The 26,755-nt window shown below is 38.4% G+C and overlaps 1 protein-coding gene across 1 annotated transcript in view; it reads right to left on the bottom strand.

Annotated features, from left to right (window-relative positions):
• CBLB (Cbl proto-oncogene B) overlaps positions 1 to 26,755 on the bottom strand; it is a 115,871-nt gene that overhangs the window by 37,198 nt on the left and 51,918 nt on the right. Inside the window, exons 4-9 of the mRNA XM_034074554.1 lie at positions 21,143 to 21,289; positions 11,132 to 11,288; positions 7,681 to 7,802; positions 5,708 to 5,845; positions 4,100 to 4,187; positions 1,879 to 2,010 (exon numbers count right to left, since the gene is read on the bottom strand). Coding sequence (XP_033930445.1) covers positions 1,879 to 2,010; positions 4,100 to 4,187; positions 5,708 to 5,845; positions 7,681 to 7,802; positions 11,132 to 11,288; positions 21,143 to 21,289 — 784 coding nt within the window. The remainder of the gene's footprint in view (positions 1 to 1,878; positions 2,011 to 4,099; positions 4,188 to 5,707; positions 5,846 to 7,680; positions 7,803 to 11,131; positions 11,289 to 21,142; positions 21,290 to 26,755) is intronic.

The following is a 26,755-nucleotide window of genomic DNA, read 5'->3' as shown; positions in this document are numbered from 1 at the left end:
GACAGATTAAACCTGAGCTCTGACATGTCTATGTGAATACATGTTTGCTCCTGCCAGCAGGAAGGTTACATAGGACACAGAGAGAGTAGCTACTGTGAACCTTACACTGCAGCATACATGCCCATGTGCTTTTTGAATGAAGTCCAGACATGCAGTTTTAGACAAGAGCAGACTTCTGTGGAAGAAAATGACATTTTACTCCTATTGCACAATACAACAAGCAAACAGCTAAACCAGGTCTTACTTGAGAGACCTATCTCCATAAAGGTGAACAACTCAATCAGTCTTAGGAGTCTGTGGCAGATCTAATGTTGCTTACTCAGTTTTTTTCTGCTTAGTGAAAACATCTGTATAGGACCTCTTGAGGCATATCTAATGAGCAGTTATGCTGCCAATTAAACACTAGCCCACCAGGAGCTTGCAACAGCTGATGCTATTAGAGTGTAATATTTCTTCATTGCCTCAGTAATGATACAGAAGTTAAATTTGTAATGTAGCCCAAAATGTACCTCGTCTATTACAGCTGGTTGCGATGTTTTGATGAAGCTTGATGGTTTTTGAACATTAGTTTTCTGAGCCCAAAATGCTTTGTTGTGTCCTCTTCCTGCATTCTTAGCCATTAGCCAAAGCACTGAGGACCTTAGCTTCTCAAGTGTCCAGAATCAGAGCACATCACTGTCTCGACACTAGAACATGCTGCTACCATGCAATGAGACATCCAGCAATAAAGAGTACAAAGATTTCAGTCTGACACTGAGAATGAAACTGATAAGAACAGAGGCAGGATACTCCTGAAAGGAGAAATACTGTTCCAGCTCAGCAGCTGCTTAGCAGTGAAATAAATATTCTTATTTGGGTATGTCTAAAACAATGTCTCACAATTTCAGATCTGTGGGAAACTTGAAAGATTTGTATTTGAGCATCAAACTCCAGTTTCATAAAGAACACAAAATTGGTAACCAATAATACTCCTTTTCTGGCAAGCTTTATTGCTAATGGAAAAACAGAATCCTGCCTGAGAAGGGAATGATCCTTTCTTCTCCCCACTAAATACAGGAAGAAGAAAAGGGCAGGGAGGAGGTGGGAGAATTGATTCCATTTAGAAGCACCTATTAAGGGGAAGTCAGAAGTTGTAAAGAGGAATGTCTCCTGCCTTCTGTTTTCATTTTTAAGTCAAGTGCTTGTTAACTGTACCGATTTAAAGGTGTCAGTCCTCCCTTTTCCCAGACTGATATGTCCATGAACAAGATGAACAGAACACACCAACCTGTATCACCAGGAAGTCTCCGTGGTTTTTTAAGATATTCTGTAAATCACATCCAGAGATCAGTTTCCCCTCTATTCAATCTCTTACCCCAACTGTCTAAAACTAGGTGGTTTAGTGCTTTATGTATTACTAACATGAAACAAAAGAATCCTAAGCTTGTTTTGCCACAGGTTATTTCCTTACCTGTGCTACTGACTAAATCCTTCCCTCACCAAAGACATCTCCTTATAAAACACTGTCTCAGTTAAAGTTAACCATTCCCAGCTGCTACCTGTACTCTTAATGCCTTCTCAATACATCATGAAGTGACCTGGTCACTGAATTGGCAACAAATGCCCAGCTTTCACTGTCAGAGAAGATACTGCACTCAGGAAATCCAATTAGCAGCTATGGGCAAATGGCCTTGGCAGCATCCAAGTCCAGATTTTAACCATTCCTGGAACTTCACTTTTTACAGATTTTGGTCCACAAAATAAAAAGCTTATAATCTTAAATATACATGTACTTGAGCCCTCTCAGTGAGTACCTGGAAAAGTAAACATATACCCACACTGTACAGAGGATGTAACAGAAACCCCTCCTCTTCTCCACTAACTGAACTATGACAGTACCTGCCACGCTGTGAGACAAGAAGTGCACATAAGGTGTCCACAAGGCTCTATCTTCACATCCTTGTCATTCTCTGCACAGATCTTACACAGCTGAAAAGTGGAACCCATTTCACAGTACAATTCATACTGCTCCTGTAACAAAACAAATCTTGATTATTTTTTTCTTCTGATTTGTTCACAAAGAATATACTTAAGCCCCAGTAGTGACAAACATTTCTGAGTCCCCTGTTTTCCAATGCACTTTACTTATCAGTCAAGGAAACTGTTGCTACTGATCTATTGAAAAGCCACACTAAGATTACTGAAACAGCTTACTATTTTGCTTCTTTAAACCTGTGACATACTACAATACATTCTACAAAAGGAAGTTTAAAATATCTGTGATTATTACGTTTTCCACAAACCTCTGACATGTATACCTCACGTAGCAGTTATCCTGCTTTTCCTTAGTTGCAATTAAGAATAAGACAGCAAGCAAATGGTTGTAAGTGAGAAATAAAGGGATAAATGGGAACAAACATGGGAATTCCTTTTCTAGGTACAAGTTTAGTACTAGTAAAAGTTATTGAATTGAAAGCTGACAAGCAAGAGGGCTTTCTACCTGCATCAGGTATGCAGTATGGTAGTATGGTTAACTGAGGCAAGAACAGCAAGAATACCCCTCAGGATAACATGGCAACAGCCATGCACAGATCATTCAGCACTTTGTATCCTTACAAGATCAACAGGAAGATATAAGAATATCTTCAGGAGGAATAAATAAAACTTGAGTCCAGAATATTTCTCTAGAATTACGTATTGTTGAGGAACTGGCAATTGAATGCATTTGTGTAGAAACAGAGTTTATTTTTAGTCTTGGAAAACAAAAATGACATTTGAAAGCTTAAAATAAGTGGAAACCAGGCCACAGGAATACAAACAGCTACTGCTGAGTAAAGGAAGAGGATATGAGGCTAAGAAAAAGAGAAAATAAAAGAGACAGCTCATATCTGCAGCTGTAGTCAGTATGTACTGCTTATGGTAGAGCTCTCACAAAGAATCCATCTGCAGCAATCCAGCCCTGCAGCCACTTTTATATCATCTTTTCGTAATTTAAGCAGCTCTAGCAACAGCTTTAAACTACTGCAGTTCTGTATTATCTAAGACAGCATTCACATAGTTCAGACTGTTGAATTACCATGAGAATTAACTAATGGTGTGCTCACAACTACAAGTTCAGAGGCAACTGGATTCATTCCGTGAATTCAAAGCACAAAATGATTGGCTTGGGAAGAACAAGGTAATCACTGAGAATGTCTAAGCTGCTTTTCCTCTCCTTGAGGAAAAGTAAGAATATGGGGCTAGAAGATTATGCAACACAAACATCTGATATCTCTGCATTACTCTTTCATTACTATTTTAAGACTGGAGGGGAAAGTAGTTAAGTCGGAGAAATAGAAGTACTCAGACTTCCTTCAGGTAATTCTTTTTAAGAATCCTCTTACTTAGGCAACAGATACTTTCATGATGGTATTTGTGCTAATGCCATAGATGATAACAAATACTTCTTTCCTAACATATTTCTGGAGGTGAAATGTACATAGAACACTCAGAATTACACAAGATTCAGCAGGTCTTTTTTTTGTCTTGGGGTGGCTACTTCCTATTACTGAGCATAACACGTGCACATCAGTTGATCAGATCATCATTTAACAAGACTACAAAGTGACTCCCTTTAGACAGATAATTTTTTCTGTTGCTTTTCCCTGATCTCTTCTAATTAGCACAATGGGCAGAGAAGACAGGAGAGAGACCCTGGAACCAGTATCTTCGTGATAAATGAACTACACTTTTCCTCCTGGAGATGTCAAACTACCACTGCTATTCAGGTTTGAAAACTATCTTTTGATCTTATTTCTGTATTCCCATCTGCTATCAGCAAGGTAACCCCAAGCTACCTAAACCTGCAGCATAAATAACAGCTATTAAAGAGTATCCTGACAACACATTTCTCACTTGGAAGAAGCTTATAATAACCAAACTTTCCAACACATGCCATGTGCATCACCATCAGCTCTAGAGTTTAAAGGGCTACTACCCTGTTCTTCACATAAGACCCTGCATCAGTAACATATTTTCACTCTTATTGTTTCTCACATTTTAATAACAACTTGTTATCACTGCTAGATGGGATACTAAGAGAAGCACTGATAAAAAATAACTGAAAAGCTCTGCAACGTACCTGTGTGACTTTTATGTGGTCATGGGGTGTGGGTTCACATAACCCTGTCAAATCAGGATTATAACTTCGTCCATCAGGGAACAGATAGCTGCATCACAAGAAGATTGTTATACATATGTACATTTCTTTACCTTTATTAGCTAAATATTACCTGTGAAAATTTGAAGGGGCAGAATAAGTTACAGTAGTCATTAACTAAAACACATTAGCTTTCCTCAGCCATCTTTATTACCTTCTGAGTGCAACTGAGTTGCTACATTCTGATACAGGCTCAAGTCTTTCTACAAAAGCACAGGAAAGATTATGGAATCAAATGCACAGATGACACCAGAATGCATCTGAGCTTCTATCTGCAGATAGCTTTCTGGAGGTAGCAGTGGTTTAGGTCTTCATTTCACAGTAAGCTTATACTTGCACATGTTCATAGCGGCCTCTACCCTGCAAGCATGATGTTTGGTGTCTTTATAGACTATTTCGAGTAATGGAGCAGAATAGAAGGTAACATACATTTTTGTACAGCTTTATGCAGTACAAAACACATAAAATTATATATCTGTAAAAATACTACACGTGTGTATATCTGTATATTATTATAACAAGAATCTACACTGAGAATCCAAGATGCACACTGGACTTCAAGAACCAATGTGGGCATTTCAACCCTGTGAGAAACCAGAGACATTAAGTTGTTCTCTATTCAGATCTTTGTTACCTCTAACTTGAAAGTCATTTTGTTAAGTAACACAGTGAGAAAGTTATATTTACACAGGGTACAAAAACTACACTCTGAATAAATATTCTCAGCTCTAGTTTAAGTTTGATCAGTTTTTGTCAAGTGGAAACACTACCATAAGTGTGTTTGTTATTACCAGTACGAAAACATCATACCTGGAAAAACATTACTGGACCATGCAGGACTGGGAAAAACTGCAAGATTGTAAAGGGTTGCTCAATCTTTTCTTGAGAACTGATCAATTCCCCCTGCCCATATTTTTTTTCCACCATTATGATGATGTGGATATATCAAAACATGTATCCCAGTGAAAAGATTCTGACAACCAAAATTTGTCTGTTACTTCAGCCAACCTAGTAAAAATGTACTTCTCCATATAAGCTTAGGCTCTTAGAATTATCAATCTCTTCAGTAAACTACTGGTACCTGGAAAACATTCTGGCTGTACAATATATAAAAAAGCAATTACATAGCTTTCAAATTATTGTCCAGAGTTAGACATATGAGTAACTGGTAGTAGTAATAGTTCAATAAGCTTAAGTGCGCTTGGGACAGTTATGGGAGGAGGGGAGGAGAGGTGGAGGGGGCAAAAGGGAGGAATCAATGTGATAGCTGACTGATTTTATTTTCTCCTGGAATTTATCTGCTATGAGATATAGCTTTGGTTAACTTTCACTAACTTCGGTTAATGGAGTCACCTGGAAACAAGTGTTTTCATATGAATGAAAGGGACAGTCTGTAAACTTCAAAGGAATGCTAGACACCATATCCAGGTTCTCTGTTGTATAGATCTTTAATTTATAACCATATGAGCATTACAAGAACAAGGATATCAGGATTTCTTATCTAAGGTCACTATAGGAATTTGTACTTACAATCCTTCCCGGCTGCCATCAATCAAAGCTTGAAACAGAGGCTTATTGTGAGGTATGGTCTGCAATATGTTCCCATCACCAGTCACATATCCAATGGCCCACTGTCCCAAACGAGTGCAGCTCAGTCTGAAAATGTAGCTTGATAAAAACAGGATGAATAAAAAAATCAATGTTAATCAGAGTTCAACAAAACAGTGAAGAAAGCAAGGGTGTCCTGGGATGAAAACACTGAGTTAAGTCCCTGAAGATTTGGGTCAGATTCCCAATTTTGCCACTTGATCTTCGTGTAACCTTAAATAAACCTGTATCTTTTACACTGTGAGTTCCTCATGGGCATAAGGTAACACTAGCACCCTACCCCCAGCTTTTAATTTGCTTGCTTTTTGGTTCTCAAAGTGACAGCTGCATGTTCACTGTGAACAGTCCTATTATATACATTAAGGCATGCCATAAACTTTTCCAAGAACTGTGTATTATATTATCAACTCTCTACAGCTACAGAATATGCCTATTATGCATACACAGGCCAATAGCCTCAGCGAACAAAGGGGAAACCTAAAACATTTTTAGGTGCAACAGAAGTGTGAACGGTGAATAATAAAAACTGCTCTAGTAGCGATGTTAATTTTGTGTGTACCAAAGGAGATTAACAAGACAGAAGAAATATCACTTCCATGTCAAAAAATACCAGATAACACCAGCCTAAATGGCCTTAGAACTTAAATAGTTCCATGTATTACATACAGGTGGGCAGCTGGGAGTATACATAATGTAGACAGAGAGCACAACCTTTAATAAGGCAAACGTTGCACTGAAGTAGTAACTATTCATTTGAACAGAATCTTGTCATTTCCAGGATGTTTTAGACAGATTAAAAAAGCAATTTCACTTCCTATCTCCTCCGTCACACTCCAGCATTTCACCTGAGCCATTCAGAAAGTAATTTCTGATATTCAATAGAAAGCTATCTTAAAAGTAACTCTCCATTTACAAGGAACATAAAGGCAACTTTACATAATTTCTCTATCACTTATCTTATAATGACAGAATCAGAATCAATAGTAGAGAAAATGCTAAGTATAGCAACCACTCTCAAAATCAACCTAGTTATCTGATTTCCAAAGCAGTGTTCATGAACACCAAACTAAAGATCAGTATTACTCTTCTGGAACCAAAGCATACTTGTAAATATACACTTGATCCATTAGGTAACCCAACAAGAGACAATATATTGTTTACTAAAAAGCAAAAGAAACCAAATACAGAATACAAGTATAACTGTTGCCAGACTTCTCTAACAAGTTTCAAAATGATGTACTTTTAGCTACGTGAGATCCTGTAGCAAAGTTAGACTATACTTTTTTATTTCTCCCATCTGAGTGAAGAAAAAAATAGGTCAAAAGAAGTGGCATAAGTGGTAAAAGTTCAGTTTAAATAATTCAGTATGCATAGTACCAGACAGAAATTACTCAAACCCAAGACATGCTATGATATTTAATCTTTTTTTTTCTAGAGGCAGTTTGTGACATAGAATCATTACTGGTAAAGAAAAGGGAACATAAAAGGAGCACATAAGCACCGATTAAATTAATAATGTAAGTGTGCACCATGAAAGACGTAAAATGGTTTTTACTTCACTAATAAGCAGCAATTCAATATAAATATTGAAAAGGAAATCAAATTTTCTAATATGCTTTTCAAGAATGCATTGCTGCTTGTAACTAATTCAGAAGGAAGGGAAAGCAATGGAATTTCAATCTTTCTGTGTAATTGTACTTAGACTTCCGTGTGCTAATAGCTTTTTCTTTTGCTTCCTAGCATTGCACAATTATGATCACATGGTTACAACATTTCTCTCTCTTAACCAGGGAATGTAAGTTATCATGCAATATACAAGTATGAGCCTAGAATAATTATGCAGCTTCTGAGACAGCAAGTTTATTTGGAAAGCAACAACCAGCAAAGCCTCTCACCTCCCAGGCTTAGTGCTGTATTTCTGCAACCTTGCTTTCACTTCATCGTATGTGAGGAATGCCATGTACCCAGGATGCGTCACAGCTAGGAAGTTCCAATTCCTTAAGATTGAGCCCCATGGCTAAAAAGAGAAGACAAACAGTTAAAAAGATGCAGCCACATAGTTATAGATTCCTAATAAAACTCAAGTCTTTTTGTTAGAGACTTACAGTGTTTCAGCTTCAGCTGAAAAATACACACTTTTGGTTAAGGTCTAAAGACTGTACTATATCCAAGCTTTGCTACAAGGGCTCCTTCAGAATTATTCCAATAACATCAAGTGTAAATTTTTGGATAAAGACTTTGAAAACCTTAAATTTAAGGTATCTCCACTTTGAGGCTATATAGAATATTAAACATCACATGGAGTTCAAGCCTAGAGAGTACAGCTCCACTGATGGTTTAATAAAAACACAAGAAGCCTATTCTTGACAGGTCTTGAGGCACTTTCCAAGATAATTCTAAGTAACACTATCAAATGAAGCCTACTAAAGCCACTAATTTGAGATGTTGTTCCTTCTCTTATTCTTTACTTCTCAATTTCTTCAGTTACCATAATAGTGTTAGAGCCAGAAACAGAACAAACATTGACAGCATTTCACAACAGTCTTTGCTGACTTGAATAGCAAATGCTTCAGAAAACGCAGTGAGATGTGCCTGTTATGCTATCACTTCTAAGAATACAGAACAGTCCCTTACTGTAAATGGTGTTTTTTTAGTAGTAGATTAGTATGACTTCCTAGCATTGCAATAGGTAGCAGTTCCTAGCATATTAAGTGTTCACTGTCCAGCATCTGAAGAGGCAAGAAACTGCTTCTGAATGGTTGCCCTAATGAGATTAAAATGGGGCTCAACTCTTCCCCTTTCACTACACCAACACTGACACTTCCTTCACTAAACCTCAATGTTTTTCTCCTTAAGTATACACTTATAAATCAAAAAGGACGACCAAAGAGTTGGTATTTTGATGTTCAGTTGCATCATGGTAATATAAAGGCTTGCTACATGTTATAAAATAAATTCAAGTAGCATGCAAATTACTTGGTTAATCACAATCATCAAGCTTCTAAGTTGTGAGCAGACAGTATCCTCTTCAAATGCTTGGACTCTAGAGTATTACACTAGTGCCATACTTGGAAAATGATATTACACTACAAATGAAAAATCTCAGGGCAAGAACTCATAGCTTGCATTGCACACACAGAGTATTACAAAGGCAGATTTGTTAAATGGAAAACGATTTGTAATCTTTCTCTTCTATGGAAATAGTTTTGCACAAAAGAGCAACTTAACTGAACATGTTAACAGCAACAGAATGAAGCCCCTTTCTTTCAAAGCATCTACATATGATGCCATGCTAACTTTCTCTCTCATCTCAGAACCCAGCACTTAAGAGCTGTGCATGCATACAGTGGGGAGGCAGGGGGAGCAACTTCACTTTGACAGGATCTCTGTAAAAAGGAGCTTTGCTGCCTTCTGTGAGTAAGCATCATTATAAACGTAGCTTTTCTGTAACACAACCCACAGTTGGCAAAACAGTGTTCTGATTACTTAAAACAACTGGGATCATCTCTCCGTGGGTGTACATAACTACAGAAGCTGGAAAACTAGGGAAGTAAATGTTACCCCTGGGAGAAGCTCTCAGACCATGCTCAGTGCAAGTTCCCTTCAACAGTTAGGCAGCTTTGCACCAGTTGGTAATCTGTTTAGCAAAAGGTCACTCTCTGATTCTTTGTTAAATCAGAAGTTAAGCCTAACTGGTCTTCCCTCCTTACTGCAGCAGTACTGCTGATACCCTTTCGCTAGCAACAAGTCATGGTAATGAATCAAACCAGCAACAGCCTCACAAATAAACTCATGCAGATATTCACTGGCTTACACAACAAGGAAAATAAATCTCATTTGTGTCTTCTGCCTTGATGTTTATTTCAACCTATAGGATCCCACACAGGGTGAGAACAAACTGTTATTTCTCAGATCACTGACTTCTCGTTTAATTTTATATTTCATGTATAGATTAAAAGAAAATAAAGCAACCAAACCCTGTTATTTGTAAGCAGAATGCTTGGGGTAGGGGAATAAATCCTACAGAAACAATCTTCAACTCATTGCACAGTGAGGTATGTTGCAGCCAATGCGCCTTAGACATTCTGCAAGCAAGTCTGAGATAAAGATTTGGGCTTGATTACTAACCTGACCAACGTATTATGCTTGCCAGATACTAAATAAAGAGGGAGAAAGTCTGACAGAAGAGGAACTGATCCCAAGGCAGCAATGTTCAGACAGAAATGCTTTATCATATCAAGTTCCACATAAAGGGATTTTGCAAAACCAGCATAAAGTACAATGATCTGTATTCTCTAGTTTATAACTGCATCTAAAAGAACCCCTAGAGTTTTGTTCAAAGCAGCATAACCTGTGTGTCCTAGTAAGTGACTAATGTTTGTGGTTAAATTATACAGAGAGGTTACTTACAACATAACATTTCCAAATGTGATATGGTTTTGACTCAGAATGGAGATGATCAAAATCAAAACTCTAAATTAAACCCATTAATCACCACCTGCAAAATCTTAATGTCAACTTCATAATGGCACCCTTTTCCATAATAGCAACAGCAAGAAAGCTAAGCAGAGGTAAACAGAGAATAACATGGAAAACAAAACAAACATACAGCCCAGGCTTTGACATTAAATTAGTATTTTGAATGCATCTATCTCCGACAGGCTAAAGAACAATCATTGAATCATAGAATCGTGTAGGTCTGAAGAGACCCTTAAGATCAAGTCCAACTGTTAACCTAGCACTGCAAAGTTCACACTAAACCACACCTCTAAGTCATTGACAACCCTTTCAGTGAAGATATTTTTCCTAATATCCAATCTAAACCTATGCTGCTGCAACTTGAGGCTGTGCATCAGTTTATCACTGTATGCGGTAAAGACAGTAAAAGCTCAAATAAATGGCTGTATACTTCACAGATTTCTATACCCAAAAGAGACTAATTCAGTATTAATACAACTCATACAGATGCAAACCACCACAGCCTTCTATATTCATGTATGTTTTGCAGATTAAACACAAGGTTAACAGAGGCACGTAACATACATAAACAAGCTTATTTCAGGTAAGGATTACCTAGTAACTATTATACAATTAATGCTATTCTCAAAGATAGTCCCTTAATGACAACAAAATGTTCATTAAAAAAGGTCAGACCTACATTTAGCCTAAACAAAGTCACATTCAACTTTTCTTATGCATGTGTAGATAAACTTCTTGTAAGTATATATAGGTAATAAAGCACAATTTCATTTAAAAAGAGCAGTCTGCTTCCTTGACCCCTAAGTACTTGCCTCAGGGCACTGAGCTTCTCAGGTTCATATAGTAGTTATAATTTTCACATCTTACCTGAAATAACCTAGTGAAGATATCAAATTCAAAAATTGAAATGTAGTCATTGCAGGTCAAATCAATAGTTGATTTAAGAGCCATTGCTTCCAAACCAGAGCTTATCTGATGAACTTCATGAAGGCACTGCCTGAACACTTTCCATGGCACTATAGTCCTGTGAGAGGGGTGGAAATAATACATTTAATAAAAGCACACCTGCAGTTCTGGTGTCCTCAACATAAAAAGGACATGGAACAAGTCCTTACAATTTTCTTATGTGGAAATGCGTATTACTTGGCACTACAGTATGAGGAATGGGGGGACAATACCAACTGGCTGTATTAAGTACTTGACTTGATTAAGCTGCTCCTGCAGAATAAATATTACACAGTTAACATGAATTAAAACAAGACATTTGAAATACAAGACTAAAGACAGGCTCCTGTATTTCTACCACATTTGTAAGTGCAAAGAAATCTACTTGTTACTTGGAGGCTTATAATGAGAAAGTCAAATGATAAAATATGAAGTTTAATAGATCTGAGCAGATACTTTCATCTGTGTATGAAAAACAGGAAACCACAAAGAGCTGAAGAGAGATCCCACATCAGATGCCATTTAAGAAAGAATGCACATCAAATTTTGATTATGGTAAAGAGAGAATGAAACAGTGCACTATGTTCAGAGAACAAAGTTGGAAAACATCAGTGCTGCTGCAGTGTTAGGGCTGGTTTAGTTCAAGTGCCTACTGCTTATTTAGTTCCTGTAACCATGGCTCTGAAATGCTTTCTGATGCCCTTTGCAAACCACCCTAAATGGTAACAGTGCTGGGATGATGCTGAAATGGAGTTAGAAAACATGACTGGGTTTTTTTGTAGGTTGGGGGTATTTTTGTTGTTAAATGCAATTACTATGTAGGATGTTTTGATATTCAGTAATACCCTGCACCCCCAAAAAGCCACCAACAAAAACCAAAACAAATATCTTCAGAAGAATATGTTTTTAGAGCCCTGCTGGCTAATACTTCGGCTAAGACAAAAGCCAGATGTTGGGAAATGAGCAATGGGCTAATGAAATAACATAGACATTCATTCTGTGGGACTTCTCCAAGAACAAGCGACTGAAAAGATGGTAGCTCCAATTTAAAGTTCTGTATCTTCAGCAGGTATTTGCTGCAGCTTCGTGCAACAGGTCTTTTACTTTTCACTTTCCTAAATAAAGGTGAGAATTGGTTGTTGGAACACATCAACTCCTATTTCTCAGCAGCTACTTTTATACTACTATAAAAGTATTATACTAGTACTATCCTACACTACTTTTACACAGCTATCATTCCTAAACACTCTGAAACAACACCAGGCAGGGATCATTTCTCCCCCAGTGTCTCTCATTGCGGGCAGAACACACTCAATATGAGGGTGTTACTGAGTTGTCTCAAGGTGAAGGATTCTGAAGCATCCTCTCCTCCTGCTCCTACAGCACTGCAATGTGGTGACCTTTCAGGCACACTGAGAAACACCCTCCTCAGGCAGAGGTCTAGGAGGAGATCACGCAGAATGCTTCCCACAGTGATGAGGGTGTGAAAGAGGCTTCCGTAGGTGGCTGGCAAGTTGAGTTCCTGTTTGACATCCCACTGGTGTTGGTTTCTTGTGTTTCAGGGTATAGACAGCTTTTGAAGGCCCCCTTTCATTATTCACATCCAAAGTTATTTTAATTGCCTTTGGTGGCAGTAGGGGCAGTGGGAGAGGAAAAGCAATAGGACTAATCGAAGCAAGGCTGAGACCTAGACCATCCTAGTTAACAGCATGCTTAGATTGTGTCTACATATAGATTTCTTTTCTTTAAACATAAAAACCTCCCAAAAAAACCCCCAAAAAACCCCCAAAACAAAAAAAAACCCATAACAAACCCAAACAGTCAAACAATAACACCCCCCCCAAAAAAAATCTTACTAGAAAGAAAAGATAAGATCCCATTTTGCAGTGAAATACTGCCTGCAGCATTCAGTTCCTGAAGGACAGAATGTATCTCCTATAAATATTTTCAGCAAACTTTGTCGTTGTAATATTTGTTGTATCCTGCCCTAATGATACCCTGCACTAGATGCTGGCAGGTAGTCTGCACATGCCTCATGCTATTAGGCTGACCTGTGGACACTTGCTTAGGAGATGAGTTAGTCGGCTCTGCTACAGCTCATCAGAACGATGCGATTTGACATCCTGGTAACATGAGTTCTCTACAGAATTAGGTTAAGGAAGCTCAGTGTCTCAGTGTTCCACGTATGTAATTGTAGTTACGTAAGCTATTTCTTGCAGTAGGGTGCACATGACTCCCACAGAGACAGTGTTCTGGGAGTATCTCAGGTGAGAGGATGGTACTGCACAGTGACTGTGCTTCCCTCAAACACTGTGTTCTTATTTAAGAGCCCTGTCAACAGTCCTAAAATAAACCATTTCTCCCCCAAGCCTCTCAAAATGACACTACTGCTCCCCACTTCTTCTGCAACAGCAAAGTCTAACAATGGTGAATTCAAAACAGTTCTGATTGAAGCATAACCTTTTAGAATAATACTTCTATATAGGGTGGTATCTACTACCACTGCCACACACCAAAGCGTCACCCTATGATATCAAAAAGTGTTTTAAACATCCCCTACACAACTTCTGTATGCCTAAGGGAGAAGGACTAGTGACCAACATGTAATTTTGAAGTAATTCATCAGAGGAATTTAGGTCTTGACTTCCGTCCTGTCCTGATCATGTGTACATGGGATCTCATGAAACTTCCTGATGTTGCTGCATTATTAAGAACCGAAAGTCATTTAAAAACCCAGAAAGGAAGCAAATCTTTTCTGAGTGTGCAGAGTACAGCACTTCAGTAGAACTGGAGAGATGACGCTATTCTGGAACATCAAGTGACGCTGCTCCGTTTGAACCAGAGCAGACCACAAGTATGTCTAGGAAGGTAAACACAAGGGGTAACGGGTTGAAACTTAAACAGCAGAGGTTTAGACTGGATATAAGGAAGAAATTCTTTACTGTGAGGGTGGTGAGGCACTGGAATGGGTTGCCCAGGGAGGTTGTGAATGCTCTATCCCTCGCAGTGTTCGAGGCCAGGTTGGATGAAGCCTTGGGTGCTATGGTTTAGTGTGAGGTGTCCCTGCCCATGGCAGGGGGGTTGGAACTGGATGATTTTAGGGTCCTTTCCAACCCTGACTATTCTGTGACTCTATGATTCTATGTACCTGTGAAACTTACAGTGAACACTTCTGTCTGCAAGAACTCTCTCAAATGCTGCCAGAAAACATAACATGAACAGGGCATTGCTGTATCCAGAGCAAATACTGACCCAGAGAGAAACAACATCCTTAGCAAGTGAGCAATGTGGATTTTGGTTTATCATTACTGAACACAGCATTCTCTTAAGATTGCTGCTTCAGTTTCAAGTGGAAGGCAACATGTTCTCACTGCTTCTGAACTCTAGAGGAACCAACTGACACACAAAAGGCTTGAGAAGTTCAGTCCTAAGGGAAAAAAGGAATTCTGCCATATCGTGCCAGTACAATCATTAAACAGTGACATCAAGCAGAATGAGTATAGATGAACCTAACATAAGAAAAAGTAAAAGAGGAAAATAAGCCTTATGAAATGGGGAAAATGTATCACAAAAATATCCACTTCCAAAGCCACATAAAGAGACATTGCTGAAGAGACAGCAAGTTAGTACTTCCTTAAGGGACACAGGAAGTCTGCATTTCCTCAAGTGTCCCCAGTGGGATACACTTATCTATGTAATTCCAACTCTGATCTCTAACCCAAAATGCAAAGCACCCTCATGATTTGAACATCCTTTTATACTTAAAATCCTGCCTCACCACTGAGAATCTGTTCTCCTCAATCTTTTGTGCTTACTATTACATCTTTCTTTCCAATATCCTTTGTGCAATTTTACCTTCTTAGCCACCCAAAATAGCCATGAAGACCATTGTCTTTTCCTGCTTATTAACCCTACCTTGCAACCTTCCCTTCACTAGCTCTTCTCTACAACATTACCTATCTTCTTGTCCAAACTTGTTTATCTCACATTTGTACAGAAAAGATCTTGCAAGATTTATATCTCACTAGTACCCAGGAAATGGCACCTTCTGCCTCTAGCTCATGGTTTTAAGCAAGGCTACCAATAAGCCTATTTCCCATATTGCCATATCACCCAAGGGAGGAATCATGCTCTGAAAGCCCCATTCCCTGTTACGTTTCTGTCTGCCAGAACAAACAGTCTTGATGGTGACGAAGGCAATAGCACTCAGGTCACTGCCTCTGCTTCCTTCATCTCTATCTATGGCTTCCCTTAACCTGAAGCTCTCTAGCCCAGGACCACCTCTTCAGTCCATATTTTTAGTGATTCAGGCAATGGTAGGGCTGTTGGGCACAATCAGTAGAAAGAACAGGAAATCAAGTAATAAATAAAGGGGATCAACAAGGTGTTCAAACCAAGCTTTTCTGGTGATTCACTTTGACAGCTAAATGTTTTCAACTAAAGCTGTGCATTGTGGCCTGCCTGTTTTACTGCTTTTCCTCTGAACCCAAGCCACAGAGGCTGTATCAGTTCTACCCTGAGCCAGAAAGCACTGACCACAGCAGAACCACAACTACTCCAGATTCAGAACATTCATCTCAAATACTCTGTTCAACCGCTACTGACAAATCAATAACTATATTTTTTCCTAAATTCCAATAAAAAATAAATACCTTTCAAGCCTTAGCTGGATGTGTGTGTGTGGGGAAGCATCACAGCATTAAAATGCTAATGTGTTTGACCCTAGCAGTGGAAGGATTTCTGCTTACTAAAAGGCAGAGGGAAATCATCTTATCTGACAACAATAACAGAAACTGCTTTCAGTTTTTTAAGGTTTCACAATGCAGAATAAAACCTTAAATTAAAATAAATCACAGAATTATGGAGAACTAAAAAAATCTAAGGACATTTCCATTTTGCTGCTGTTTCATTCCGCAAAGCAAAGACTGCCATAAATGACAAACTTCAGTAGATACAAAGCCCTGTGTTATTTCACTGTAGCTTCAAAAACTCTGTTGGGTCATCTCACCCACTCTCTCAGTTCAGGATTGCACCCAGTGGTATTTTGCATGGTTCTGTTCAGAACAGAAAACCAGTAGAAGATGTAAAGTGCCATTAAAATGAGCGAGGAATCAGGGCTAATTAACATCAAGATCTATACAGTGATAAAATGAGGATAATGAAGAAGCTTTCAGATTATGTTTTATATGCATATTTACAACCCACTGGGGGTTACTGAAGTATCTGTAAACAAATGTTAACTGCTGATTACATACTTTATAATTTCACAGTTCCATTTAACATTATTCCTTAGCTATGCGTTTAGCTATCGTTTCAGCACAGCTATAATGGCAAACCATGGGTGAAGATTCACTCCACTAAAACCACTTGCTCCAGTAGCTGTATTCCAGTAATCAGTACAGATTCTAAAATCACACCTGTATTTTCTACTTTCCTGCTTTTGAATCTATCAAGCTCTTTCTTGGTACAGACCTTAACCTAAAATCTTAAACATGACCATGGTGTAAAGTTCAAGTCAATTTATTTCTTAGATCTTCTTCAGACAGCTCCTTTATATAATATGCTCTCATAGCCTGTGAATATGCCAAAAAGCTCCATATCAGCGCACTCCAGTCACTTAGCCTTCGGAAAGTTCTCCCCCATTCCCATGCTTTCACGAAGCAAATCCCAAATTCTCTCTATTCTCTCATCTTCCCTATAGCTTTTCTCTGTCAGCTTCCTTGAAAAGTCAATACACTAAAACCATCCTGTGCCTTCTATCTGACTCTACTGAACACCTCACCCCATAAGTTGGATACATATTCTGTCTTTCCCTGGAAGGGAAATCAATTCCTCTGTTTCAACATTCTAACTGCTATTGTCTACGTTCTCCTTCCACCCACATAATCAAAATCTCATCACCTCTCACCTTGATTTATCAAACCTACCTATACGTTCCTAAACACCACATAAGTGTCTCTAGATTCTTTGCAAACATGATAACACTTCCAAGGTTTCCCCTTCTCCTCTGAAACGTGATACTGGAAAGCCTCACAACTGTAAAGGCTCTGCCCATTCTCCTCTTTTTTACCTTCTGCCTATGTGAGGGCTGATGATTGCCAATATCAACATATCTCACAAGCAACACAGCATCCTCTTCCATTCAAGCTTCTCTAGCTACTAACATTATTTAGTTTTGTAGAGCTGTACCAGAAACGCAAAAGTTGAGGAAGTTCTGAAGACCAAGAACGTGTGAAGTTAGCTCAGCACCTTGCTCTGATGTAGCCATTCAAATTGCTTGCTGAGCTCTACCTCTGTGTTTTCTACAGAAATTTAAAGAGCAACCAGATAGGTGCTCATCAGAGACCTGAAATAGTTAGCTAGTTTATTTTATAGTTTATTTTGCTAAGGAGTTTGAGTCAGGTGGACACACATCTGACCAGCTTGAAACACAAAAGGAATGACTGCATCCTATGATACTAATAACAGGATGAAGAGCTTAGTTACAGCTGCACAGTTTTGCAGCAACTGTTCAGACAGACACATGTAGCACAATTAGAAGTTCCTCATTCATTAAGAGCAGTAAATGAATCACATACAGATCTATTTCTTTTAACAGCAAATTGAACTCCTGGGAATGTTATCTTTTGGGTTTTATTCCTCAGTGGGTTACAATTTACAGCTTTCTGTAAATGGAAGTAGAGGTGACACTGAGAAAAGTTCAAAGCCAAAGAGTCAACTTAGAAACATGAATGGCTATTGACCTCCATTTTGCTGTTTAAAATGTTCCAACTTAAAGAAAGAAAAAAAGGGAAAAAAAGGACAAAATTGCAAAAAGAAATCAAGGCAGAAAATAATGGTTTATAGAAAAATTTCCCATTAATTATGTTTAGAAACAGGAAGATTATTTTGTTGATAATATTATGCTAAAAAGATCACAAATTCACCTAACAGTTCAAATTCCCTCCTTTCCAACCAGTTCAAGCATACATCAGAGTTATGACTTGTGGCACAGTTCACCCATCAGAAGTCAAGATCCAGCACACCTTACTTGTTATTTATGCTCTAATCTTAAGCAGCATTACTTAGTGACCTCAAAGGAAGGGCTGCTTTTACAAACAAGTGAGGAGAGTCTGGGCTTGCCTGTGAAATAGAGATGCAGACAGGGAACAAACAATATAGTTCCTCCCTGCACTCCTTCATTGCACTGCACACCTAATCAGAGTTGGAGGCTTCAGAGAGTCCCAGGAGCCTGTCTTCAGGTGATCAGGTTAGAAACAGGTTTTATCTGTTGTTTGCAGTGCCCAAAATCTCCACGTAGGCTCTGCTTCCAATGAAGTGATGCTAGCATATTTGCAAACCAATTTGTCATAGCAAGCCCATTGTAAAAGACATGGCTCACAGACATACCCACCATGTATTTCTAAATGGATTAGAAAATAATTGATGTTTAAAAAGCTTCAGGCGCTTTGTTTAACAAAGAGACTGAAAATAATGCCAAATAAACCTTTTCCTCATCTGTTTGATATACATGTTGTTACATGTTTTACAGTTACTTAAGCACAATTAACTAAACCAGAGATAGCAGCAAGGCTGCCTAGCACATATCAACCATTCCCTGCTTAGAAGACAGGTAACTAAACCAGCTCCAGTTTATTAGAAAATAGCTGAGAACACTCATCACTGGTTGTTGACCTAGTACAGCACCTCACAAGACAACCTAAAATACTTCCAGGCTATACAAGATGACCAAGGTTATGTATTTAATTATCTGGATGTCCCAAAATTACCTCAATTCCTAGGTATTTTTGATGCATGGATGCTTGAACAAAAGTCAACCCCAAAAAGCACTACCACCCCTCACCCCCCCTCCCCCCAAAGAATTCCTATCAAAGTACATGGCATGGCCAGAGCTCTGGGTACCTGAAAAGGATTAGAAAATAGCACTCCAGAAGATGAGTCAGGAAACAGGAGTAAAGTATGAACAAGAGAAACACAAAGGTAGAGCCCTGTTGTTCAGATGGACTGATGCAGTTGAAACATTCTTGTTCCCAACCTCATTTTGATAGTAACTTGTTACTATGCCACAGTATCACCCCAAGTACCTATCCTATTCTGCCATCTCCCAGAAGAAACTGACAGGAGTCAGTTGGAAGGAAATTAGAAGGGAAGCACTTGAATCTCTGACAGGAAGTATACAAATAGAGAAAGATAAAAGGAACAGGATAGTCAATAGGGAAGCTGATGAAACTGGTTAAGATGAAACAATAGAAACAGCAGCTTGCAGAAGAGATCTGTACATCCCAATGACAGAAATGCAATCTGTGATCAAGACAGCTGGTAAAGGTCATTCGGGGACAGAGCCCAACAACAGGAGAAGGGAAAGACCACGAGGACATTTAAATTCTATTTGCTAAGCAAAGGAGAGAAAGAGCTGAAGAGAAAACAGAATCACTGAACAAGGATAATTATTGGCTTTTTCTTCAAAGGTCCTGCTTTTCTTCTTTTGACTGACATGCTTTTTAAAGCCTCATCTGATAGAGACCCCTATAGGTCATGTAAATTAATCCATCAGATAACTTGATCTGAACTTCTTCAGGTATTTTGGAGATCATCTTCACATTAAATAGGTAACACAAAACATGGCCAGATTCCTTTCCTCCAACAACAAAAAAAGACTGATACAGCAACTTGATCACACTTTTAACATTATCTACACGGGAAAGAAACCTGTTAGAAGACTGAAGCTACCAGATAACATTATAATGAGATCAGAAAGGTGGAAGCTAACAGTAGATGTGTTTAGACTAGCAAAAAAAGGAAGTAAAAATGTTGTAAATTCACACTGCACCAAATTAATTTGCACAAGTGCCAACCTACTATGCTGCTGTTCTAAAGAATTAACAACTTGTGCTAAAGAGCTGTTCTTGCTCAGAAAATGTTAACATTGTTAAAGGAATTTTCCTGTGACTTGCTACAGCCTACTTTGTGTAAGAGATCAGACCTGATAACCATAATGACTGCTCCATTATACTGTAAAATATACAAGCCTCTTGCCTCCTTCGCTCTTACATCACTGTTACGTTCCATATGAGAGAGTGATGAAGCTATGCATGGTCTGTTAGCCTGTATCTGTATCATAAAGAGAAGTGTTTCTCAGAAACAAAACCCCCCACACCCACACCTGCCTACTTCTACATTTGCAAGGTTGCACTTGCTATGAGGATTTAATCACATTTCCACAGTTAGCTATCATTTCATGACCCACTCTTGAAAAATAAGCTTCTCTAAAACCTGCTTTTGATTAAATCTTCTGACATATCTCCAGTTATTCTACCTCCTTCTCCAACTGAAGTTGAACAAAGGAAAACATCAGTCCCTGTGACCATGTTCTAGGCAGCACAGTTGTAGGAAACAAAAGTTTTTATAATAAGGGAAAAAAAATCATTATTTCAATTACTTAAAACCCACTAAATATTGTAGTGGTTAGAAGGTTAATGATGGCATAAGGAAACACACAACTCATGAGACCAATATCAAGTTCCTAATTCAGACTTTAGAGTTATCATTTATAAAAATATATACGTAAAAATGTGAAAGGTGATGATTTTTGCAATGGACATTGTGAAAACAAAGTACTCTCTTCACTGTAGAATGAAAGCAATAAACTTCATACAATATAGTCTCGTTTATGATTGGGTGTAGAGGCTCTTGCCAGAACTGTCCATACATTTTTATTTGTCCTTTAAAGCAAATTAAAATATTAAAAAGAATTGAGAAAACTGTTAATGAAGACTTTAGCAATTTCAGCCTATTTAAAGACTTGGACAAGACATTGCCTTTAAAACGCTCACTCACACACTTAGAACCATTATCTGCATATCTGAAAAAATGACTCTTTTTCATGTTAGGATTAGAAAGAATGCAGCATTTCGTCAAAATGTCAGCACTTACTTATCTCCAAAGAATTTCCTCCAGAAATCTGCAGCATCAGCTTTGGTGATACGAAAGTTATCACCTTGGAACTGGCCATTTGGAAAGATGGCCTTGATTTCTGCTAGCATGTGGCTGAAGATGAGGGACAGCTTCGTGAGGTTCCTCCTACAGACATAATAGGAAAAAAAAGTTACATCAACTCCTTAAAACTGAATAAATTAAATCAATCTTTCAGTATCTTCTACATCCTGCATATTTGTGCAATAATCACTGACACTACAAAAACACTGAGCTTTCAACTGAAAACACATCAAATAAATACAAATCACTAGTTTATGTTTCCACACACTTCTGAGGACATATTTATCATAAGTCTCCATGAATATAAAGTCATTTGTTCAGCAACAGAACAGACTTCTCAACTGCATATTCCAATACATTCCTGATCCCTGTAAAGATTAAGCCTGCGCATTTCTATTTCATTTAATCATTGCAGAAGTAAGCATATATACCAATTAGACAGCTAGTATATGTAAGTAACAAAATCCCTAAACAAGCACCACCATACCAAACCTCTTAAGAGGTTCTTTTTCTTTTCAGCTTGCCCTTATTGAAGCTATTTCCTATTCTCTTTCTAAATGCCTTCTTGTTAGTTAAAAGTTGTTTTCAGTGACATGTCAGAACCAAATATCAACCTTCTTTGCTATCAGATCACTTCCATAAGCATTCCAGATTTGTATCAGTTAAACATTATTTCATTTGGGCACAGAAATCCCATTTAGTATAGTGCAAAGAACAGAGCATCCTTAAATGCAAATAATCCTTTTGTATGGGAAATCTGTGGGAGATTCTGAGGAAGGAGAGACAAGAAGGGTGAAGAGATCTTTATGTAAGTTTCCTTCTGGAGACTGCTTAGATCATCCTTGCATTAAAAATTACAAGATATTTTCCCACCTGGTATGTGAAATAAAACACCAGTTAGTAGACCGAGCTGTTTCTGATGAATAATTTGTCATCTTATGTATTTTAATGAGTTAGGCGTGTCCTGTGTCAAAGCCCATTCACCTTTCACAATCTCAGGTACTACTTATTAGTGCCTCAAACAAGTTAATGAAAAACATAATAAAATGCTTACCAATTCTGTAATTTTTAACTGCTTGTGGACAGTATTTCATGTAAATTTACACTTACTCATAAGCCCCCAGCCAGCATGGAAAGATTTAGACAGATTTTGACACGTGCCTACTAAGCTGTTTCCAGCATGCTCAAAATCTCAGAGAAAACCCTAGCAACTACTCCACTGAACAGATTTCCTGGGGTCTTCCTAAATGAAAGCTCAACCCAGTACTGAAGCAGCAATTATGAGATTGTCAGTAACTGATGAGAGTGCTGGGGAGGCTGTGCTGCAGATTTTGCTACCAAGAAAACTAGGATAAAGTGGTTATTTTGAAGACATAATTTAAACAACCAGCCAGCCCACTGATGAACACACTCCCTCCCCTCACGTTTCAGAATGGTTGTAGGGCTAATTCATTCAGAGTCCTTTAATTCTTCCAGCATCATCAGATGTCTGTAATTATGATGCTCAACTGTTCCTTATTTTCTGGATTTGTTCCTTGCTATCCCCCTTCCTATTTCCTTTGTACTTGAATTACACGCACGTGTTCTTTATTATTTTACTCCTCAGAACTCAAGCCTGATGCAGACAGCAAGAAACAGCTATTTTAATGTGGCTTTCTTTGCCTGCCCTAGACCCAAGATCGAGCAAGAAGCTTTCTGTACTCAGGACAGATGGGAATACGATCCAGGGCAAGTTGGAACGAGCTCTCCCTTGCCTGGGACACAATGCATGTGGCTACATTAGCAATGTACTGTGCTGCAGGGGTTCTTTTCAAGGGCAAATATACCTAGTGAGCTCAGTGGATTCATGAGGCTTGATTCCTGTAATGAACTAAGGGATGAAATCATGTGTAGGTGCTATCTGGGGCACTTCCTTGCCTGGAGGGGAGCACACGTATGTCTGCATGCACATGTCCATGTACACACCTTGCCTCTTAGGCATACTGCATAGTACATGACCAGAGCCAAAAACTGGCAGGAACCAGTCTGCAAATGCAGTTATAGACATGCATCCAAGTGGTTGTATATGAATCACAAAGCCTGTTCCTTCCCTCTTTGAACAGCACTATCAAACTAAGTTCATCAACACACTTTTGTTGTATGAGCTGGTTAAAATAAAGTTAAAAGTCAAGTTACTTTTGTTTGTATTTGTATAAATAAGAAAAAATGTTTTAATATCAAGCTAATATCTGACTGCAAAGTCAAAACTTGAAAACAACTAGAAGCTTATCTGCGCCTGAACATACATCACAGCATGTATGCACAACAGAAAACAGCAAACTCTTCATCGTTTATATGGTAAGCATGTTTCCGCCTGAATTCTGACAATTGCTGTACCAGATGATTGTGTCATGTTTTCCTCTGGTATCAAATCATCGTAATAATCATGTATTGACTTTTCACACATTTGTTCTTTAGAACTGAAAAGCATAAGTTGCACCATTTTTGCTTACATATGCTTTGTGATACCAGATCTCAGTAACTTCTTGAGATAGAAATAAAAAGCTCAATGATTTCAGAAATGGTTTTAGAGAGCCATGCTAGGTGCAGAGATGATACCATCAGCGTGGGCCAGTGATTCTCCCTACTTGGCCATTTCACTCTTCTGACAACATCTATCCATTTTAGCACATGTACTTTTGCTATCTTACAAAGGGCTTTCCCACAGCACATATTGCACTTTATCCACCTGGTAGTCTGTGCAGCTCCATTTTCTAAGTTAGGATAACTCCATTCTTCTCCACCCACGTGAAGATGGAGCAGTGCCAAAAAATGTTCCATCTTAATTTCCATTCACAAGTGTAAGAGCATGTACTGAAGTCCTATTTACTTGAAAAACAACAACTAACACCATCAGCTTTGGCACTTGGGTCACAATCTGAACGGAAGCCAAAGAAACAGTCAACCTGAACCACCTATTTTACGTCTCATTCCTACCACAAGATTGTAAAGAATCTTTACCAACTCAGTCTCCATCTCTAACCGCACCATGAGGTTGTATTCTCCTGGTCACAGACGAAGACTGTTGTAGTGGTTAGAAGAACAACTGTACTGTCAATCTGGTGACACAAGAGCTGGGCAGGTACAAGACAGACCCTTAGACTCACTGGGTTCTAGCAGGGGAGAGATATCTTAAGAGATCACACTGGAGCTATACCTCGAAAAGATGTCACCCAAAGTATAGAGAAACAATGGTTCTAGTGCCTCAGCAGTCAGCCTTCAGGGTTTAAAACTGTAGTATACTTTCACTGTCAGGAGAAGCAGGTTAGAGGTGGGATTTCTCTCCTCAGCTGTGTTATGCCTGGTACAGAGCACAAACATTTCCTTTATTCCTACAGAGCAAATGGGTTTCATACTGATGAGAAAACCCTTATCTTACAGAAATCAAAATCAACCAACCCTGCCTCTTTATACCAAATTGAACTGGGATGATTGTTCTTCACAATAGCTCCTGTGGTAAGATTTAAGAGTATTTTAACACCAAATAATGCTGTATCAACTGCTTTTTTATGTCATGCATAGTGTAAGTCTCTTCTGTATTATTTGCAACATACTTAATACCTATCACTTGATGTTTGCACTGTGATTCACGCTTAGCTAACTTTCTTTTGCCAACTCAAACCGATGCTATACAGTTTAAGCCCCTCACAGAACTTGATTTCTACAGTATCAGTTTTTCAGTCATACTCTATTATTTGTTGTCAGACATACTTGTGCATGACAGATCTACTGAAGGACCACAAGGGCTGAACCAAGCCAAGAATGCCTACAAACAGAACTTCAATTTCGTATACCTTTCTTTGAATCAGTGAGTATCTTTTGGCTGATCAGGAGACAGATACATTCTCTTGATTTAAAAATTAACCTGTCTTTTGGAGTTATATCTCATGAGCAAGTTTACTAAAACAGCCTGAAAACAAGAATTGTGTTTCTTCACTTTTCACTAAATGACTGTATTCCGAATCAATTTTCTCTTCAATTCTATAAAGGGAGGGATCAGGCTAGAGAACACTGCACAGACTTCAGAACTGAAGGACTTTTCAAGTACCCAGTCACACACAATTCAAAACCAGTGCTTATCAATGGAAATATTACAACATCTCAGCCATAAACGCAGCAACAGCAGCTACTAGTAGAAGGTCTGAAGCAGTCCTACCCTCCTGGATCTATGCAACAGGAAAGTGAAGCACGACCAGCACGAAATAACACAGATAAATTGTGGCTGTATCAACTTTGTAATCACTGCATGAAAGCTAATTTTACTTTTTGGAAGGCAATATGGCCCAGCAAACTGAAGTGGACAGGGAATCAGGCAATGTCACTTCCTTACTGCCACTGGCCTGATTGATGAGGTGGAAGGAACACCTGTGTCCTGCATTTACTGCCTGAGCATGCAGATGAATGGAGTAAAATACTCTGAGAGCTCCAGACTTGGACAGCTCCAAACAAATATGCTTGGCAGAATCCGCATGTACGTAAGTATTCAAAGCAAAGCATACATCTGTGCCATGATCCTTCATAATACTGGATTTCACAGACAATAACCAATACAAAGTCATTTTAGCAATATGTACTTGTAACCCATGCAGCAACTTGAAAATCATAAACCTGCTTCCATTCCACGTGTGTATATAATTTCTACTTTCATGCTTGTATATTACTATCCTCCCATACAAAACCATTCTTTTTAGTTTACAGTTATGTGTATTTCTAGAAGAAAAACAAAACTGTGTAGAAAGGAAGTCAGACTGTATATCTTAACTGTTATGTCACTCCAAAAATTAGGTTGCTGCTGGGTTTCCTTCTTCACTTCATCTAGGAAGCGTTTAATCTTTCTGCATCCACACTTTGTTAAACAACAACCTGCTGTAATGCACACTTCAACTTTCCAAGCTCATCACATATAACTTAATTCCCTGGCACAAAAGCCTTTAGAGCTAGAATAAAATCCGTTTGCTAACTAAGGATCTATTTCCAGATAGATCTGAACAAAAGTATACTAAACTATTACTAAACAGCAAAACAACTCTTCCAATAATTCTTATTTCGCATAACTGTACAAAGACAGCTGTTAGATGGTGAAACTGCAGACATAGCTGCTTATGAACTAAGACAAAAGGAAGTTTGAAAACGCCTTCATAAGGTGAATTGTTTAACTTTTAAACATCCATCCCTTCAAATATTAAAGCTTCAAAATCCAAAGCATATGTACAGAGCTCGTTTCACATAATTAGTTATATTCAAAACAGATTTCTGATCCATATGCTCAAGTTGCAGTAAAACACGGGGGTCCTACATGTTACTAATTTGAAGGGACAGAATAAAGCCTTGTGATTTAGGTACAAAAGAGGGAAGTGGAGACTCATGGTCCGAGCTCTTCCACTCTGCTGAGTTCACTCTTGCTAATTCAGTATAACCCTGCATCATTTATCCCCCTTCCTCTTCTACAACTTCCCCTTTTGCAGGCAGCAAACATACAAAAAAATAATAAAAGAATTAAAAAAAAGGACA

The sequence above is a fragment of the Melopsittacus undulatus genome, chromosome 2 (genome assembly GCF_012275295.1).
Source record: "Melopsittacus undulatus isolate bMelUnd1 chromosome 2, bMelUnd1.mat.Z, whole genome shotgun sequence".
NCBI lineage: Eukaryota > Metazoa > Chordata > Aves > Psittaciformes > Psittaculidae > Melopsittacus > Melopsittacus undulatus.
Note: the sequence above shows the minus strand (reverse complement) of the source record. Positions and strands in the feature narration are given on the sequence as shown.